General features: G+C 40.5%; 1 protein-coding gene across 1 annotated transcript; it reads left to right on the plus strand.

Moving 5' to 3' along the window:
• Nucleotides 1-7,609: 7,609 nt before the first annotated feature.
• Nucleotides 7,610-22,146, plus strand: LOC139474752 (leucine-rich repeat-containing protein 74A-like). The gene is made up of 13 exons (XM_071257870.1): nucleotides 7,610-8,127; nucleotides 9,125-9,312; nucleotides 10,933-11,040; nucleotides 13,176-13,269; nucleotides 14,530-14,579; nucleotides 15,376-15,457; nucleotides 15,883-15,968; nucleotides 18,714-18,908; nucleotides 19,484-19,576; nucleotides 20,657-20,774; nucleotides 21,011-21,147; nucleotides 21,282-21,379; nucleotides 21,625-22,146. Exons 1-13 carry the CDS (start codon nucleotides 7,935-7,937, stop codon nucleotides 22,100-22,102), a joined length of 1,920 nt encoding a protein of 639 aa, XP_071113971.1. The 5' UTR covers nucleotides 7,610-7,934; the 3' UTR covers nucleotides 22,103-22,146.
• Nucleotides 22,147-22,793: the final 647 nt, after the last annotated feature.

Genomic DNA, 22,793 nt, shown 5'->3' on the forward strand with positions numbered 1-22,793 from the left:
CATTTTCTAGTGAGTTACAATTTAAAGCCACTCCGGCATACAGTGAGTCCATACATGCCCCGCCCCGTAAAGATCCGGGTTAAAATGGATCTTTTGCAACCCGTGCTTGTCGTAAGAGAGGACTCACGGAATTGGGTGGTCAGGCTCGCTGACTTCGTTGATGCATGTCATCGTATCCCAATTGCAGACAACCGTCATATAACCCAAATATTGCTGAGTGCGGCGGTGAACAACAACAAAAAAAAAAAACTGAACATACTGCAATAACCTAATCTCGGAAACGTGTATTAGTCGGTATTTCAGCGATATCAAGACGTGTCAGCTTGATGTTGGAGGGACGCCCGGAGTACACATATCTTAGAAGTTTACAGCATTGGCGAATCCCGCGAACGGGGGTATGTAAAACCTGGAAATTGAATGTATTCCCTGAAGAGTCACGAACGGCTGCATCAATATGTGATGCAGAGTTGCATCCCTTACTTGAGTCGCTGATCTTGACTTAGTGAGTGAGTGATTATTGTTTAACATCAACATTCTATCTATCCTTGGATTCTATCAGATGTTGAGCCTTCGTGTCGAATTGTTAAACGTCTGCGTTATACTAAATTCAACAAAAATGTCTTTCTCAAATTCGTACAACCGTTGATGCTTATTTTTCAGTTTCTTGTCCAACCTGCGTCGTTTGGTAATTATAAACATGTTCGTACTATCAACATAGCGATAATAGACAGAAAAGAACCTGTGCATGACAAAAACGATCTTGCTGTCAGCATGACAATAATATATTGAACAAAACGCCCCCATTGGGATCCCTATACCAATTGCGTGGCTCGATGTTCATGATGTCAATCACTGGACTGCCTGGTCCAAACTCAATTATTTACAGACTGCCGTCATATAGCTGGGATGTTGCTTGAGTGCGGCGTTAAACAACAAACAAACATTGGGATCCCAGGTGAGGACAGATTCCCATGGATCCAAATGAATCGTGTGGTCAGGCTCCGTGATTTTCGTCGATTGCGTGTCAGCGTACCCTACGGCATGGATCGTGGCTTATACTCTCATATTGATTGTCTGGTTCAGCCTCGAGGATTTAAACAACAACCAATTATAATTACAAACAAAAAGAGAAAAGAGCGTTAACCTATAGTATTAGGGAATAATGGATATTTTATGATCTCTTCTATGCTGTCGGGATCCAAAAGAAGCGTATACACAATATATTAGTTGGGCCATAGTCAACAGCAGAGGTCATTGTTAAAAGCGAGTGAGTGAGTGCGTGAGTATGGTTTTACGCCGTTTTTAGCAATATTCCAGCAATATCAGGTTGGGGGACACCAGTAATGGGCTTCACACATTGTACCCATGTCGGGAATCGAACCCGGGTCTTCGGCGTGATGAGCGAACGCTTTAACCACTAGGCTACCCGACCGCCCCCATTGTTAAAAGACAACATGCAGTGCCGGAAAATATTCTGGAGTGAGTTATGTTTTGTACCAACCTATTTTTAAGTGGGCATTATAGACGACAGGATAAGTCGGCATCACCGCGGGAGGATCATAAGTCCGCGTCAACCAGGGAGTGTATTCTGAGACTTCGTACGTGGCATGACGTAACCCAAGTCATTTTGTTTGTTTGTTGTTTAACGCCACACTATATTCCAGCTATATGGCGGCGGTGTGTAAATAATCGAGTCTGGACCAGACAATCCAGTGATTGACATCATGAGCAATCGATGATATTGATGACATGCATCAACCAAGTCACCAAGCCTGACTGCCCGATCCCGTTAGTCGCCTCTTACTACGAGCATAGTCTCCTTTTATGGCAAGCATGGGTTGCTGAAGACATGTTCTACCCAGGATCTTCAAGGGTCTAACCCAAATCACATGCGTCGGACATTTATACAGGCTTTTAACTTCGAGATAGACACGTTGATGAACCAGAATCAGATGTAGCGGACCAGGTAGTAGCAGAGAAAGCTATTATAGATTAAGCACCATTGTCTTAATTGCTATTTCAGTTTTCCTGTAAATAATAATGAGCCGATACGATCAGAGGCAAACAGCAAGCCGCCATTGTATGAGTAGACACGGTCAGCAATATCTCACTTAAATTCCCATCCCTCATGTATATAGATAGTCGGCTCTTTTGATAAACAAGTGGGAACTAGGCTGTCCTGAATGCCTGCAGGGAGACAAACACGGGTTACTGGAGACCTAGTTTGTCCTAGAATGCCTACAGGCAGACAAACATGGGGTACTGGGGACCTAGTTTGTCCTAGAATGCCTACAGGCAGACAAACATGGGGAACTGGGGATCTAGTTTGTCCTAGAATGCCTACTGGCAGAAAAACACGGGGTACTGGGGACCTAGTTTGTCCTAGAATGCCTACTGGCAGAAAAACACGGGGCACTGGGGACCTAGTGAATGCCTACAGACAGACAAACACAGGGTACTGGGGACCTAGTTTGTCCTAGAATGCCTACAGGCAGACAAACATGGGGACAGGGGACCTAGTTTGTCCTAGAATGCCTATAGACAGACAAACACGGGGTACTGGGGACCTAGTTTGTCCAAGAATGCCTACAGGGAGACAAACACGGGGTACTGGGGATCTAGTTTGTCCTAAAATGCTTACTGGCAGAAAAACACGGGGTACTGGGGACCTAGTTTGTCCTAGAATGCCTACTGGCAGAAAAACACGCGGACTGGGGACCTAGTTTGTCCTAGAATGCCTACAGGGAGACAAACACGGGGTACTGGGGACCTAGTCTATGCTGGAATGCCTACAGGCAGACAAACACGGGGTACAGAGGACCTAGTTTGTCTTAGAATGCCTACAGGCAGACAAACACGGGGTACTGGGGACATAGTTTGTCCTAGAATGCCTACAGGGAGACAAACACGGGGTACTGGGGACTTAGTCTATGCTGGAATGCCTACAGGCAGACAAACACGGGGTACAGAGGACCTAGTTTGTCTTAGAATGCCTACAGGCAGACAAACACGGGGTACTGGGGACCTAGTTTGTCCTAGAATGCCTACTGGCAGACAAACACGGGGTACTGGGGACCTAGTTTGTTCTAGAATGCCTACTGGCAGACAAACACGGGGTACTGAGGACCTAGTTTGTCCTAGAATTCCTACAGGGAGACAAACATGGGGTACTGGGGACCTAGTTTGTCCCAGAATGCCTACAGGCAGACAAACACGGGGTACTGGGGACCTAGTTTGTCCAAGAATGCCTACAGGGAGACAAACACGGGGTACTGGGGACCTAGTTTGTCCTTGAATGCCTACAGACAGACAAACACGGGGTACTGGGGACCTAGTTTGTTTTAGAATGCCTACTGGCAGACAAACACGGGGACTGGGGACCTAGTTTGTCCTAGAATGCCTATTGGCAGACAAACACGGGGACTGGGGACCTAGTTTGTCCTAGAATGCCTATAGACAGACAAACACGGGGTACTGGGGACCTAGTTTGTCCTAGAATGCCTACAGGGAGACGAACACGGGGTACTGGGGACCTAGTCTATGCTGGAATGCCTACAGGCAGACAAACACGGGGTACAGAGGACCTAGTTTGTCCTAGAATGCCTACAGGCAGACAAACACGGGGTACTGGGGACCTAGTTTGTCCTAGAATGCCTACAGGCAGACAAACACGGGGTACTGGGGACCTAGTTTGTTTTAGAATGCCTACTGGCAGACAAACACGGGGTACTGAGGACCTAGTTTGTCCTAGAATGCCTACAGGGAGACAAACATGGGGTACTGGGGACCTAGTTTGTTCTAGAATGCCTACAGGCAGACAAACACGGGGTACTGGGGACCTAGTTTGTCCTAGAATGCCTACTGGCAGACAAACACGGGGTACTGGGGACCTAGTTTGTCCTAGAATGCCTACTGGCAGACAAACACGGGGTACTGGTGATCTAGTTTGTCCTAGAATGCCTACTGGCAGAAAAACACGGGGTACTGGGGACCTAGTTTGTCCTAGAAAGCCTACAGGCAGACAAACACGGTGTACTTGGGACCTAGTTTGTCCTAGAATGCCTACAGACAGACAGACACGGGGTACTGGAGACCTAGTTTGTCCTAGAATGCCTACTGGCAGACAAACACTGGGACTGGGGACCTAGTTTGTCCTAGAATGCCTACAGGGAGACAAACATGGGGTACTGGGGACCTAGTTTGTCTTAGAATGCCTACAGGCAGACAAACACGGGGTACTGGGGATCTAGTTTGTCCTAGAATGCCTACAGGCAGAAAAACACGGGGTACTGGGGGCCTAGTTTGTCCTAGAATGCCTACAGGCAGACAAACACGGGGTACTGGGGACCTAGTTTGTCCTAGAATGCCTACAGGCAGACAAACACGGGGTACTGGGGACATAGTCTGTCTTGGAATGCCGTCAGGGTGACAAGAGAAGTCGTAGTTGCAGAAATGAATAATAATGTCCTAAATTGGACTAATCAGCTTCAAGTACTTATTGTGGCGGAAATATTCAATTGGTTCTTAAATAACTTTTCATTCTATAGTATATGTATGTATTAGAATACTGGAATATATATCTTATTGTTAATCATTAAATTACAAACCCAAATGACAGTTCACACATTGTGTTTCAGAATGAAAGCATTCAGAAATAGTTGCATGATGATCAGCTGAACAACGAACTAGGAACAGATTGTCAGTTCATAATTACCTTCCTTTCTGTGTGTGAGAGAGCTCAATGACAAAACGTAAAAACTCATTGAATGCATTTTCAAACCATAAATGTACAGGGCCTATTTGATTATGATGATCAACTACAGACCAATGACATATCTCGTCCGCTTCAAACATCACCCCTTACTTTGTTCATCGAGTGCGGATGAGGGGAGGTGAAATTGGGTTTAACGTATGGATCAAGATTACTGCAGTTATATAGGTACCTAGGTACATTTCCATTAATGAAAAGATGTAACTATTACAAATCAAGGACGACTGCCTCCGTGGTCTAGTGGTAGAGCGTCCGCCCGGAGAGCGGAAGGTCTGGGTTCCAATCCCCGGCAGCGTCATACCAAAAGACGTTAAAAGATGTTACTCGCTGTTACCCTGCCTGGCGCTCGGCATTAAGGGGCTAAAACAAGGACTGGTCGGCTCGGAGTATGTATACTGTGTCTGAGTGGGGTATTCATGTTAGAAAGCGGCATTGTATCTCAGTGGGCTGGTACTATAAACCAGTCCGGACTAGTACAAGCAGACACACACACGCACGCACGCACGCACGGACGCACACACACATACACTCACACACACGTGCATGCACGTCGCTATATAATAGCAATAATCTTGGACGCGATGTTAAACCTCTTTTCACCTCACCTCACCAATCCAGTACGGCTGAACAGCTGATTTATGCGATCACAGGAACATGTATAGTTGACTTAAAATCATGCATCTCAAAGAAAATTTTGTGCACTCATTAGCTCCATTAAAAATATTTTTTTACAGCAGTTACTCGTAATATTATGGCATCACGCACATAAAAATACAAATGCATTTGGGTGGAACCGACGATCGATTCAACGTAATGGTCTATTACATACAAACACGACATATCGGTCGCTTCATCAGCGGCTATTCACAGTGGTATCCATGAAGCATGTTGAGGACAATAGTTGACGTTTGGCCACACGCAATAAACGCAATTACAATTTCCTTCGCACCTTTTTTAAACAATGAAACCACTCCAAAGGGGGACAAAATTAAAACTTCAATTTCATTCGATGAACATATAATCCTCAAATAATATGTCCTGAACGTTTGTTTATTTCTAAATTAAGTGCCACCCTGACGTTATGTAACACGCATCAATAATACAATTGTCCTGATTGGTTTTATATACAATGGATCATTGTTAGTTCGGGCTGAGGTGACCTGGAAGGTGGAGGAACGATTGAAGTTTCGATTCAGTGACGAGCCCACTTGTGTCCCACTGTTTGTTGTCTATTAAGTTATTGTAATGTAAGTGGCGTCTTTCTTCTCCGCACACAGAGGGATAATGTCTGTCGATATATTCTCCGGTGATGGTAGGGTTTTGTCATGCCCTAGTGATAACATTAAACTTTCATCGTGCAGTGCCTAACTTCAACAAGCATCCTGTTTATTCCCAGGCTACATAAACTGATATTAAATCAATATAGATCCACGACAACCAGACGCAGAAACACACAAGAATCGATTCATATTCTGTCAGAACATCCAATGTTTGTACTCTCGCCACTGGGGCTATGGGCATTATATTTACTATCTAAATAAATTTTAGTTTATGGACATAACGAAAAATATGTATAATAGTGAAAACGTCTGTCCGGAAACCTCCTCGTCCGTACATGAACTGTTTGGAACGTCTACATATGTACAAAATGACATTACTCATGATCAACAGACTAGACTAATTAATCAGGAAATTTAGCATTCTGGACGATTTCACAGCACTGCCCAGATTAACGGGGATGCGTGCGGATGAATAATCTGAGCTGTTCGGGCTTCGGTGTTTGTTTTATGTGTGTAACGTTGAACGAATTTCATTCTGTGAACACTATGAAGGACAACCTGTATCCGCTATTACTCTTACGGGCACACTTGTATGTAATTTTTTAGCGTAAATCATTGTCCTAAAACAATAGAAAACCAAACATAACCAACTTACACTTTCAAAGGCACGAACGTGTCCATATATTACCAAGTCTGGTTCGACAGAAATTAAATGAGATTCTTGAGATAATCCAAGTTGAACGATACAATCGACACAGATTCTATTGATTGAGCAGGAAACATGTTATTTATCAATAACCATAAAATGGCACCGAAGTGTTCAGCATATCTCAATAACTGGTCAGACGTGCCGTTCGTTCGACTTTTGCAAAGGTAATATATTAAAATGTAACTTCAATGTTTTGTACATCAATTCAGGTTCAATAGAACAAAGAATAGAGTGTGACGTGCGAATCTTTCTCTGCGACAAAGACCAACAAAATCATTTATATCCCACAGAACATGACATTCATAAAATAGTTCATGCATAACTGTATCAATCACAATGACTATTTTCTCATTTTTGTCAACAATAAGAACTGTGTGATGATGATAAAATAAGTTGAGTCATACAATCTCAATGATTTGCAATCACACAAAAAACACAACGGTTCCGCTCAATGGGGTTGTCATGACGGCGCTCATGTTGTGGGTGGTAGACGACAAGTCAGTCTAGAGATGACATTGCTAAGGCAGGCGACATCTATTGAAAAGCAACACAGCGTAAAATATCGATCAAATTTGTTTGGAACTTTCTTCAATGTTGCTTTATGTTGTCAAGGTAGCATTTAGCAGATTATGTACATCCCAAATTAATTATTGAGTACATTTCATGGTAGCGATGAAGCACTCTCATTGATGTATACTCAACATCTTCTTTAAGAGCAGACACAATATTTGCGGGTAGTGGTATGTTGCTGTGCCACTTGACTTGTGATGCTTTGCGAGATGTGATTGTTACGTGACTCGCTGAATGCATTGGCGCTGACAGCCGCGGGATCGGAAAGTCCTAGAAAAAGGCGACGGAATAATACGTTTAGAGTCTACTTCTAAAGACGACACATTTTGGCAAATGATTCTCATTTCGGATTTTATGTGTGCCCAAATACATTTCTTTGGGACAACCTTAAACCATCATTTGTATGAACGAAATAGGAACCTTTAAGACTGATTGGCACATACCGATACCCGAATTGTTGAGGAATGTATCTACTGTATTCGTGATTGGACATTGTCTACAGCGGTTACATCGAAGTTAGTGATATCTGAACAATATCTGAACAAGTTCATATATTACTGACTGGTCCCTTGAGATCATTTGGTGACCGACAATAAAGGTAACAATGAGTAACCAGGTCCTAACAGACAGCGGTGTGAGTTCCGCTGCCAGGTCTATGACTATATGTTGTGGCAGCACGGACGATGATGACAGGATGACCAACGAGACGTATTTCTCTGAAGAAGGAACATGTGACTCTTCTGACGAGTATGACACAGATCTGGATCTTCCCCTGAATGCCAGATCACCACCTCCTGGTAAATATGAACGTTATAATTGAGAATTTGTTCTTAATTACAAAAATATGTAAGGACACGATGTTGACCCAAATGTGCCTCTCGTTGTCATCATTTGAAATGACCAATGTATAGCATTCAGCTATCCAGGGATTGAGACGTAAGGATTAATATAGAAATATAATGACCATTAAATACATCCGTTGGATTGACAACTTCGAATTTAATGTGACGACCTTGTCATATATCCTTTCGAATGATACGTTTGTAAAACCATGTTAAAACTGTGTTAAAAAACGCGCTATGCGACTGACCAGTGTCTGTGTCGTAAGTATCCATACATGTTGGCTGGTCACCAAGTACGGACGTTATGACGTCATAATGTTTGATGTGCTTACGTGTGTGTCACGTCATAACTGGCCCTGTGCGCACTTCGAGCTACCGAGATCGGATTTCGGTCACAAGATAGATTTATTATATTCATTCAATAACGTGTGAACCTGTTATGCTGCATTCGTTACAACTGTTTCCAGCCAAACCTTCGGTCTTTGTGGTGTACAACCCCGTACAACCCCGCTTACGACACATGTAACTCAAAATCCAAACAGAAGAGCAAGATAATATGAGACATCTCCTTTTACGTATAAAAATATATGTTTACTCAGTAAAGTATCGTCAGACCTGCGTTCGATATGAGCTACATTCAAAACGTCAACGTCTTAATATCTACCGAAACAGATTCCAATTGATTCAAACAGACTTACAAAATGCTTACTAGTGATCACTGAAAACCATTGATGACACCGCGAAAAGGGTACCCCGTGAAGATCTCGGTTGCAGTTGGTCTTCATCAACCCATGAATGTTATCGTATCCAAACTGCATAGATTGATGCTCATGATATTAAGCACTGGCTTATCTGGTCCAGACTGCCGCCATATAGGTGTAATATTGTTGAATGTATGATAATGGTGGATCTACAACAAACAAACAAAGTCAATACGGATTATTCGTTTCAGAAACACCAGACGAAGATAAGCTAGACGTGGTGTGTAGAAAGGTGTATCGGAGTGCTTGCAGTCGCCAGACTCCTGTCATGACGTACCCACAGCGGAGAATAGAGGACGGGCTGTCCAACAGGACACTGCATCTCAAGTACCGGACAATGGGTTGTAATGCAATGAGGCCTCTATCAGTTGCCCTAACGGTGAGTACACACAATCATAATCATATTTTAAAGAGCCCATTCTGTAAAACATATTAATATGGGTATAACCGTCGCATGAGTAAGTGAGTGAGACGAACAATACGCTGCTTTTATCAATCAATGTTTTATTCCAACGAACCACCATAGGTGTTACAGGAACAATACATAAACTATAAATTGTCGTGATCACTTGGTAAATTGTAGGTTATAGTGTTGTACTCATCTTCTGACAGCATTATTAATAATTCTTATAAATCGAAGATCTTCAATCTTCAAAAAGTGCCACGTGGGGGACATTAGAAAAGACATTTACACTTTGTACCAATGTAGGGAATCGAACCCGGGTCTTCAAAGTGACGAGCGAACGCCACTAGGTTACCCCTCCCATCGAAATCAACAGAACATGTTGGAAGTGATAAATGCATCAGCATATACATGCAACGATCACAACACGGCGACCTGTACGTTGATTTCAGGGCATTTAATATCTTCAAGTGACATCTAGCGTTCTTTTATTAATGAAGATATATTGACCTAGTAAAGGTACTGGTATTTGTATCAACACGTCGCACTGAAACAAAAGAAGACGATGCCATCAATGCCTGAATCCTTTTGGTTTTTTTTTATAAAATCAGATGTGATGTATATAGTTATTGGTTTTGTTTTCATATTATAAATATATATCACAGTCATGGCACAGGACTAGTAACGGCCGAAATTATCACATTGTGTACCATAGACTTTAACCTTTAACCTAATGTGACAAAGTGTTCCTTGTGCTAACAGTGAGTGAATGAGTTTGGGTTAACGCCACCTCGAACAGTATTCAAGTCTCTATCATGGCGTGTCAGAGTAGAATGGAAGGAAAGCCCAAAGTGATCCAGGCCTCGGACGTTTACCACTTTGATGAAACCCACGAATACGGATAGTGCTGGCAAACCGACAAACATATTCTGCGCGAACCACGATTTGAACCCACAAGCATAGATTTCTGGCGTGTCCAATTGTAAGCAACTCTGCGCCTTTCACGACTGTGGATGCTTGTACTAGCCCGGATTAATGTCGATTTTATAGTGCTAGCCCACTGAGATACCATGCCCCAGGTTTACATGGATACCCCCACACAGTATACTGACTCCGAGCCGACCAGTTCTTTTTTATCCCCTTAATGCCGATTGCAAGGCAGAGTAACAACAAGTAACATCTTTTAACGTCTTTTGGTATGACGCGGCTGGGGATTGACCACCGAACTTCGGATCTCCGGGTAAACGTTCTCTCTACAACACCATGGAGGCTGACCGAAATAACGAAGCATGCCTGGAAACATATAGACAAGTTTGCCAAAACAAAAGTTGGATTTCTTCATCGTTTTTTGTATAATGTGTGATACTTCAGATGAATCATAATTTATAGGTTAATTACTATCACAAGTGCCTCGTCAATCACTATCGTCCTGCTTGCCGTGAGAAACTACAATGGGGATCGTCAGATTCCATGAATTACGATTATTCACAGGCGTGTAGTTGGAATATTGCTGACTACGACGTAAAACAACAACAACAAAAAACATACAAAGTATTACGAGTTCACGCCATCAATCTCTTGAATATTGTATTTCAGAATAACCTGCGTGTTGAACGCCTGGATCTCCAATACGCAGACATGAAGGCTGAAGGAGTGAAGGACCTGGCCACTGCGCTCTCAGACAACATCACAGTGTCATATCTGGTAGGTGGAAACTTTTGCTATGTGTTGACCTCTTATGGCGCATTTCATGTGTCAGGAGAATCTTGTATCTCGAAGGATGTCCGAAATACAAAACGTCAACACCAGAGAATAGCTATAGTCATTCTAAAATATTCAACCATACCCACTGACGCAGATTTCATAGGGGGTAAAAGGCAACACGAGGATGCAAATTATGATCATGAAGAGATCCGGAAGTTCATATATGTGAATGAAGAGATCCGAAAGTTCATATATGTGAACGAAGAGATCCGAAAGTTCATATATGTGAACGAAGAGTTCCGACAGTTCATATATGTGAATGAAGAGCTCCGAAAGTTCATATATGTGAACGAAGAGATCCGAAAGTTCATATATGTGAACGAAGAGTTCCGACAGTTCATATATGTGAATGAAGAGCTCCGAAAGTTCAAATATGTGAATGAAGAGATCCGAAAGTTCATATATGTGAACGAAGAGCTCCGAAAGTTCAGATATGTGAATGAAGAGCTCCGAAAGTTCATATATGTGAATGAAGAGTTCCGAAAGTTCATATATGTGAATGAAGAGTTCAGATGGCACAGGGGCGGTCTTGACGCCGAAGACCTGGGTTCGATTCCCGACATGGGTACAACGTGTGAAGCCCACTTCTGGTGTCCCCCACCATGATATTGCTGGAATGTTGCTAGAAGCGGTGTAAAACCATAATCATTCACTCACTCAGATGGAACAGGGAGTAGTTATTTTATGAAATGGACAAGGGAAGGGATGACCCGGTTACAGCAGCTGTGATGAATCACATTTATGTACCTTAGATCTGCCATGATCCACTGATAGTGGAATGGAACCACACAGTCCCTACGATTATAATACTTGATGTGTTAGCACCATACCGTGCTCTTCGGTTGGACTAAACAGGTAAATATCTATAGCTTCCGTTACCAAGGGTTCGTCCCAGTAGACTGACATACGGTGACATCACTTCAAACGGTCAGTGCTGCGTTTACCTTTAGACTAGCATCTAGTCTCTGAAATGAACATATCGTACAGAAAAAAAACAGTTGTTCAGTTATCTTAATAAAAATATAATAAAAAGGAGCCCAGTGACTCTCTTCATTTTCAGACCTGATACTGCAGTGATCTAGACTTGCCAAACATTATAGACTTGCATGGGCTGTATTTGATATATATTTGTATGATCAGGGTCTGTGAGACAGACTACGTTTACCACTCACAAATATATTTACATATGTTCATCTCTGGAAAATATATGCGAAAGGTATATGTGTGTCCTTATACACGAGGTTAATTACACAATAAATACTGTCCATGGATAATTCATTTGTGTCAGTGTCGGAATAGTGTAAGACTCGCTGGTGTCAGCCTTGTATTTCTTGCTTGAATCAACACAGAGCAGTTCTAAAAACACCCTTGCAAAATGCATGTTGATCTATGTGCCTGTAAGTGTGCAATCGATGAGAATCTTTTGTCTCTGCACTTGTAGCAATGGCAAGAACGTCAATACTGGGTATTGTTGTATCTTGTACTGCTTCATTTAACACAAGGCAAAGCGCCAGAAAAGATATCCATAATTAAAACATCCCCTGTAGTAGCGTAACAACAGAGCATAAGAATGGAACATGACATGCAAATGCAAGCTATGTAGATAACTGCTCTGACCTACATGTCAACATATGACAGGCCGACACAATGACATACATTTTCTGAATATTCAAATGCGTGAATATTACTTTATACATAAATTTACAAGGAATAAGAATAAAAACAACACTTTGTGTTATCAAAGGAAATTAATGATAATTTTATTTTTGTGGCATAATACGTTTTGTCATTAAAACAATCTATCATCAGTACAATCATAAAGCTGCTTTACCGTCTGGGGAAGCCGAAAGGACACTTGCAAGTATTTCAAAGTAGTAATTATGACTTTACATAAATAATTCGTGATGACACTCAGCTTTCACATAGTATCGACACATCCGTGATTATAATCTGTAAATGGCGCTAATGAGCTTCCATAGGCTTCTAACATGCACCTCGTCTATAAACGTGCAATCATGTAACATACCCCGTATACATGGATCGTCAGTGACTGTGCATATTGTTGTTTCCTTTAGAACCTTGGAAACAATGACATCGGTACAGAGGGGGCGAAATGGGTGGCATATTTGCTTCTGAAGAACAGGCTGATAAAACACCTGAATATAGAAGGTATGTCTATTCACACGTTATCTACATGTTTTTGTGTATGCCAATGTTTGTTTGACAATCCCATTTGACAAGCATGACAGACGCTTTTCATGTACAGTCATTCCAAAAGTACATTTTGCATATCACCATGAATGGACACATAATTAATGTGTTGTACTATCCCCGTCTCATATTACTTCAAAGTCCCCCTCAAAACTTCATTTATATATGTACAATGAATATATACATGAACAATGTAGGTTAAACTTGTAAGATATGAATGTGATGGCCACGGATTTTACCTTAAAAAAATCACTTAAGACATTAATCCATGGTCAACGTTTCTAACTTGTTAATATTCACGTTCTTGTTAAGTCCTATTGCTCTGATATTCGGTATATGAATGTGTTACCAACACCAAAGAACCGTCTTGATATGGTTAAAATCCGATGAAACATATATTTATACAGATGAACTGGTAAAGGGGAACATTTAATGTCATGCTATTAATATTTATTCTATCATGATTTGGGATAGTACTCGATTTTGATTGGTCAATAAGAGGTATCAAGTCACAATAAACCTCCACTGAACAGCCTATCTGACGACCGGATCACCGCGGAAGCTAATATTTTATATAATAGTACGTCTCTTACAACCATTGTCGGTACGCATATTTAAATACTTATATGTACAATCATAGACTACAAAATCCAAAGTTGAGTTTGCTGCAATATTCATAGGCTGTATGGTAATACATTGCAGGCAGAAAAAAACGACAGAAATATTCAAAGAGAATGTAGTTCAAGCTTGGAGGACAACAGCGCTTGTCTATAAACGACTGTGAGGTTATCTCTGTTGCATCACAATGAGCGACATGGCGTCATAATAGTGACGTGCGATGTATAACGAAACCTTCCAAGGTTGTCTCAGTTTTGTGTAGGTGTGCCCACCCATCTTAAGCTTAAGAAGTTGCCGTGCTACATGCTTTATTATGGTGTGAACAAACTGCTTGAGCATATAGATCGACACATTTAGTTTAAAGGCTGTCGATGATTCCGGAGAGGGACTCATCCTATTTCGCTCCACTCAGTGTGTTTGCTGACACCAACGAGTTCGCTTATTGTTTAGTCATGGTAGAATGGAGAGAAACGCTGTGTTTTCATTGTTCAGCTAGCTTGCCAGTATATTTAACCGCGCTAAATCTAACTTTTGAATCCTCGATTCCAAATTCAATTTAGCGCGGCTAAATGATTAGCATTTCCGATTTGTACATTGCAGGAAACAAACTCACGGACAATGCCGCTCCTCACCTTGCTATGGTGCTTGAAGTAAGGCTCCTAAATATTTGAATGCGTGAGAGAAATAACGTCCATTTGAAAAGTATTTCAGTTTAATACGGCGTGTTAACTTACACAGAAATTTATTTGCTTGTTTGATCGTTTATTTGTTGTTTAACGTCGCACTCAGCAATACTCCAGCTGTATGACGTCAGTCTTTAAATAATCGAGTCTTGACCAGACTATTCAGTCATTGACATCATGGGCATCGATCTACGCAATTGTGATACGATGCCATGTATCAACAAAGTCAGCGAGTCTGACCTCCCGATCCCGTTAATCGTCTCTTACAACATGTATGGGTGGTCTAACCCGGATCTTCGCGGGGTTTACTGTTATAGGAGCGGTTAATGTGATGCAAACCGTAGACATTAATCACTTGGATGAAACCCACATGCCCAGAAAGGGTGAACAACAACGATCATAATTGGGATGAATGTGGGGATCGAACTCGTGACCAGATGATTCTGGCACTTCCAGGGAACGCAACTCTGCATACTTTGCTTCAGCACCGTAGATAACTTGTCTGTGCCCCTTATCTTTTAAAATAATCACAGTTGTCTGAAATTATATATTATATATTTTATTATATATTATAAGTAACATTATATCGGTTAGATTGCCAATGATTTTTCTTCACTGAAATAATTGTAAATTTGTCAAAATATATTTACAGAAACCTGTTTACAATTGACACAAATGATAATCGCTTCATTAGGGTTTGATGTAGAAGATCAACATTCTGTCTGAAAGGGAATTATCAGTTAATGGCATTCTTCCCTTACAGCACAACACTAGTTTGAGTATTTTAGATCTCAGCCACAACGAGTTCTGCGACAATGGCCCAAAGCTTATCGCAGCAGCACTTGGTGAGTACGCTGTTTTAACAGCTCACCATTTACTTAGGTGATGTCGGTAACGGTTTAGGAGATAACATATTAAATACGAGTATCTTCGTGATCGAACTACATTGGACAAACCCTGGGACACGACTTTTCTCACTTCTGAATATGGCTTTAAGGAAGAAGACTATTTTCCAACTTCCTTTATAGATGACCACTGTTCTTCGTGTGGCATATCAGTATTTACTCCAACTGTAACACCTTGTAACCAAACGATACCGTCTTCTTATTGTTACAGGCAAAATTCTCAACGTTGCACGTGTAAAATATTGATTTTTTTGAATAGAAGTATCAGTTGAGGATGGTCCTGTGTTGGGAGAGGCACCGAGGCGATATGCCATTTAATTACAGATTTTTGTTATTTACTGCTGTCGTTTTTTTGCATCTTCAAGGACTCAACACGGGTTTGGAAACATTTCGAATGAGCTGGAACCACATCAGAGGCAAAGGAGCTGTAGCCATTTGTCAGAGTTTGAAGGTAGGTTTGTGTTACAGTTGTATCTTGCAAGGAAGAAATCATCCATTATTCCTGTTACACTCATTTATTACAATCGTGATGATATTGTAATGAATAAACACATTAAGAAAACGTTTAAGGCTTCATGCGTTTGCAATTTCATGCACACGTGTTCCATCTAACGCAAACTGCTTAAAACAATAAGTTTAAGTTTAGATTGATGCATCTGCACAATGAAACATTCTTCCAGGACATTTAGAATACAGCATTATGATTGGTCTCCAGACAACAGAGGGTTCGATTCCCACTTTTGGTGGCCCCCGCGTTTTATTGCTTGAATATTGCCAACAGCGGCGACAACACCATACTCACTCACCGGAGAGGACAGAAAACCCGACGAACAGAGTAACAGAGTGAATTGTGAAATTCAGCACTATCAATGCAGTCTGACCTATGTCGCTACTCAACCACATACGATGACGCCATGTCTACCCTATTATTGGGTGGACTTTTGATCATGATGTCATTATAGCTGTGTGTACTTAATGTGCAAGACCACCTGATTTTTTCTCTAGGTGGGGCTGTTTGAATAATGAATATACTTACATAATATGCACTCACAGTAATTTTATTTCCTCATATAATGATAAAAAGAATAAAATAGCATGCTAAAATTTTGATGATTTGAGTGCAACATACGCGACTTTGGACCGATCGTCAATCGTCAAACCTTGGACTATTCATCTCACTGGAAACTGATGACACAACACTCATCACCTCTGCCACCACCAAATAGTTAATTATTGTGTCATTATGTTCCCAATTTCAAACTCCAATCGAAATCTGTGTATTTTCTTTCAAATTCGAAATTCCGTTCGCTTCAAAAACAATGTGCAAGTATAGAATCTATGTTTGGATCTTCAAAATTGGAAACACAAGAGGTTTATCTCCGAAATGAACAATTTTTGTAGAAGTTATTCGATGAATCATAATACAAAAATGTTCACATACGACTTTGTACATGACTTTGGTGATTATAAGATCGTCGTTCGATCAAATCGTTGCATTTAAATGAGGTATATTTCACCATCTGATATTTAATTTTATGATTCAGCACAACATAGCATTTCACCATCAAAACAATATAACATTTCACCATCAGTACAACATAAAATGTCACCATCAGCACAACATAACATTTCACCATCAGTACAACATAACATTTCACCATCAGTGCAACATAACATTTCACCATCAGCACAACATAACATTTCACCATTAGCACACCATAACATTTCACCATCAGTAAAAATATCATTTCATCATCAGTATAACATAACATCTCACCATCAGTACAATATAACATTTCACCATCAATTCAACATAACATTTCACCATCAGTAAAAGTATCATTTCATCATCAGTACAACATAACATTTCACCATCAGTACAACATAAAATGTCACCATCAGTACAATATAACATTTCACCATCAGTACAACATAACATTTCACCATCAGTACAACATAAAATGTAACCATCAGTACAATATAACATTTCACCATCAGCACAACATAACATTTCACCATCAGTACAACATAACATTTCACCATCAGTGCAACATAACATTTCACCATCAGCACAACGTAACATTTCACCATCAGCACAATATATCATTTCACCAACAGTACAACATAACATTTCACCATCAGCACAACATATCATTTCACCATCAGTACAACATAACATTTCACCATCAGCACAACATAATATTTCACCATCAGTACAACGCAACATTTCACCATCTGTACAATATAACATTTCACCATCAGCACAACACAACATTTCACCATCAGCACAACGTAACATTTCACCATCAGCACAACATATCATTTCACCATCAGTACAACATAACATTTCACCATCAGCACAACATATCATTTCACCATCAGCACAACATAATATTTCACCATCAGTACAACGCAACATTTCACCATCAGCACAATATAACATTTCACCATCAGCACAACATAACATTTCACCATCAGCACAACATAACATTTCACCATCAGCACAACGTAACATTTCACCATCAGCACAACATATCATTTCACCATCAGTACAACATAACATTTCACCATCAGCACAACATATCATTTCACCATCAGTACAACATAACATTTCACCATCAGCACAACATAATATTTCACCATCAGTACAACGCAACATTTCACCATCAGCACAATATAACATTTCACCATCAGCACAACATAACATTTCACCATCAGCACAACGTAACATTTCACCATCAGCACAACATATCATTTCACCATCAGTACAACATAACATTTCACCATCAGCACAACATATCATTTCACCATCAGTACAACATAACATTTCACCATCAGCACAACATAATATTTCACCATCAGTACAACGCAACATTTCACCATCAGCACAATATAACATTTCACCATCAGCACAACATAACATTTCACCATTAGCACACCATAACATTTCACCATCAGTAAAAATATCATTTCATCATCAGTATAACATAACATCTCACCATCAGTACAATATAACATTTCACCATGATCACAATATAACATTTCACCATCAATTCAACGTTACATTTCACCATCAGCACAACGTAACATTTCACCATCAGCACAACGTAACATTTCACCATCAGCACAACGTAACATTTCACCATCAGTATAACATAACATCTCACCATCAGTAAAAGTATCATTTCACCATCAGTACAACGAGACCCTGAAACTGCTGGACGTATCCATGAATGGATTTGGGTACGAAGGTTCTGTCGCCATGGCAGAGGCTCTCAAGGTCAACATTTCCCTCCGAGAGTTGGACATGTCCTCTAACCGGATCACATGGAAGGGAGCCCTCATCATATCCGGGGGTCTTAAAGATAATAATGGCCTTGAGATACTGAGGGTAAGAGCAATAATCACCGCATTTCAATTTGCTTTATACAAAGCCTGTTTAGAATTACCAGCTCTCATAATTATTAACGCAAGTACTAACGTCCGAAAATAATCTTAAGCTCAGGGGGAGATGACGTGAGCTGAAATGTGAAACCCTTTTCTAGTGTCCCCGCCATGATAGTGCTGGAGTATTGCTAAAAGCAGCGTGAAATCATACTCACTCACTCGCGAGCTGGAAGGAGAGACATTATTTCTATGCATATGGTATTGATCTTGTGAAAATAGAGTTCATTTTTCATGAAATTTCAAATGTCACGAATCCAATATTGTCAATCTGTGATACATTGCAATGCAGTTATTAGACCAGAGTTACATTTTCTGTATGACAAAAAAAAAAAAATTGGGTGGTAAATGTATTCGCCGAACTGTGTTTCAGTTATAATGAATATGCTTTTAAATATTATACAAGTTTTGAAAATGATTTACGATTAAACTCATTTTCATCAGATGTGACCCTTTCCAACATGTACCATTACAGGTCTTCACAAACATTGCTCTCTAAGTAACTCTTGTTTCTCCTTGCAGCTTGGAAAGAACCCATTGTCCACTACAGGATGTATGGATATCACAGAGGCCATAACGTATCCTGACTGTAACGTCAAGTTCCTGGATCTAACAGTAAGATTATATTTGAGTTGTTTGTTTGTTTGGTTGTTTGAAGCAGCACTCAGCAATATAACGACTATCTGATGGCGGGCTGGAAATAATCGAAAAATCCATTGAGTATGTTCTACATCGTCTTCGAAATCATCGATCATAATTATGAGCACCCAATCTTACAACCAGCACATCTTGCTGTGAATCAATTCTAACCCGGAATCTCCACAGTGTCTGGCGATATGAGAAATTTCGGAAACGTGGATTTAAAAAATAGGTCGGGTGATCTATTACCGAATTCTTATTTTGGAATTTGTACTTCGAACAGTAGCGATTAATGGGGTTTCACTAACTAGCTATAGAACACGGTATACACAAAGAGATTCAATAACATATCGGTCATTATCTATGTCTATATGGTGACGAGGTGATTTCCAAATTGAAATGTACATGTTATCGGTACGTACCAGAAATCGGTACGTACAGCACTTAACTGTGAAATCTGTAAATGAACTTTTAATATATTAAAAAATCAAAGATAATTAATAAAGGCAATACAAAGGATCAAATAAATAGCAACAGCAATAAGTAACAGGGCATATAATATGTGAGTGCACTCAAGAACGTCCAGAATATTGTCACTGTCGAGTGTCTGGAAACAGGCCTGTCTCCGTTCTTGAATACGGAATCATCTTGGAAACTTGCAGGAATTCGGTGTTTTCAGATAGGTATTCCATCCACAATTGTTCGAAAAAGGTCTCGAACGTCCCTACTGTCCCTCGTATATTGGTACAGCTAGGAACTGTCACATCCCATATCTTCTCGGATGATCAAGCCTATTATCTCTGTAAACATTCAGGTACGATACATGTAACTCTAAATTCTACTCACTCTCTGACGCCGACAGCACTCGACATTCTAATAGTGCTTCATGTATGTGCCTCTACAGACAGCAACTCCAAATACACTTTCCACAACTATATATAGTGTTCATATTATATTCATATGTTATTTCGTTGAGTTATGTGTCCTCTGACAAAAAGGCCTTCCACAAAATGCATTCACCGTCAATCATATCGGAATTAACATTTACCTCAACAGGGTGTCTCTATTCTGGCCGAGAACGAGGTTCTGGCTGATGCGATCAGGATGAGGAAGGATTTCCGGTTTCTCCACGGAGGGATAGTCCTGACTCCAGATGTTTTGGGAGAGCGCATAGGTTAGACAAAACACAATAATATTAACTTTTTGACAATTTGTACTTTTTGACAATGGTTATTTATGAAAGATACAGTTTGGCCAGAAGAATAAATCCTAGATTTAAATCCAAGACATTAAACATAACAATGTTCAAGGGGACAATAGTTCAGTTCGTGTCTAGAAAGAAGTGAATACAAAGACAAAACCCAGCTCATTCCCCAATAGTAATAGTGATGCACTCTTTGTGATCTGCAGCCCGGAAGAAGGACCATATGGAGATATTGATGGAGTACATGAGGAAGACATGCATCAGGCCAATAGAAATCATCCGAGACTACGACAAGACGGTCAACTTTAAAGTAGCACAAGACAACTTTGTCGAAAGACTTGTGGTAAGGCCTTTTTCAGTCACATCTGTAGCCCATTTTCGGCCATTTCAGCAACTGATGTAACGACCCAAGTTGAATTAGTGGCGTTTAAGGGCTCATTATCACACGGAATAATGATTATCTTATGTTTCTTTCAGCGTGCGAATGTACCTCTCCACAGGTTTGAGATGAGAGCCCTCGCCAGAGCAATAATTGAGAACGATAGCATCCAAAATAAAGACAAGATCGACTACATGTATGTATATCTTCCCCCACTCTCTTTTGAAAGAATAAATCGTCAGTAATTTCCTAACGACAGCATTGAAGGGACTACAAGGTTGCAAAATAATTACTTGCATTGGCAATCATTTCACAATTTTCTTCACTATGTCCCAAAAAGATTATTTCACTGATATAAAGATTAATAGACAGCTGTCAATTTGAAAACCGCCACATATCTTAAAAGGAATAATTGATACAAAATCGTTTTCTACTTTTCAGGAAACTAGTTGAGTCTGTCACTGAGCAAATACTACAGGACAGAATCCGCATTAAAAGTGAAAAACGTGAGGTGAGAAAGACTAAACAGCATCACAAAAGGATTCTGGCAAGTGGACTGCCACAGGTACTTTACGACCGTGGTGAGGGAAGAGACAGTAAACAACGCAGCTCCAGAACAAGCGGCTCCCCTTCGATGAGCGCAATAAACTTCAGCCGCCTTGACCTTGGTACTATGTCCTATACGTCACTACCTAGTGTACCCGACGTCAACAGAAACATCCAATCATTTGAGAGCTCTTTGATTTTGGGCCAAAAGAACGTCGTAAATACACACGTTCCAAAACCAAGAGTGATATCAATGTGTGCCGACCTTGGTGATCAAGGTAAAAAGAAGAAGAAAAAGAAGTCTAAGTTGGTTCGAAAAAAGAAGACCAAATCGAAAACACACGTAGAAACATGGATCTCCAGATCAAAGTAATGTCACCAAAAGCTGCCTGAAATGGGATCCGGATTGGAAAGAAAAATTCAATATTGACACTAGTGTTTTCTTGTTATCGTTCGACACAGATGCATATACATGTAACAAAATCCTAGCCAGATCATAGCGGGGACAGAAGTAAGGCGTCCACACATTGGATCGTTTTGGGAGTGAATGCACAGTTGAATTTCTACGGCAGCGTTGGACATGCTAAGCCTTTTCTCGAATGCCTGGTGTCCACTGCCGTATACTTTCCACCGCTATTTTGCCTTACGCCAAGTGGACTCGTTTTTTTACTTTGACTTTATGTATTTTACATTGTGGTGTGTTAAGAAAAGGTTTGTGCAGTATTGTTTATTGCCTTGAGTTACTACCCAGGATTCTACTTTGTTGTTGTTCCTGAAAGACCATTAATCATCAAAGTGTGCAAAACCAACTTTCTGTGACCACTTTGACCACAGTGACAGTGACACCAATTAGACCGTTCTACAGGTTGACAACACCAACTGAACATTCCAGTTATGTAAATTTTACCAGAAGCTTCAGTACTGGATATGGGGCTTTACTAGCATTCGGGTTCGTTATCATGATCCCGTGGTGTATTGCAATTGTTTGCATTACCTGAAATGCAGATGTGTTATGTATTATTTACGACTCATATGTGTGTTCTCATCAACACTGTCCACTGTTG

This window comes from Haliotis cracherodii, unplaced genomic scaffold, assembly GCF_022045235.1.
Source record: "Haliotis cracherodii isolate W230 unplaced genomic scaffold, xgHalCrac1.p SCAF_3, whole genome shotgun sequence".
Lineage (NCBI taxonomy): Eukaryota > Metazoa > Mollusca > Gastropoda > Lepetellida > Haliotidae > Haliotis > Haliotis cracherodii.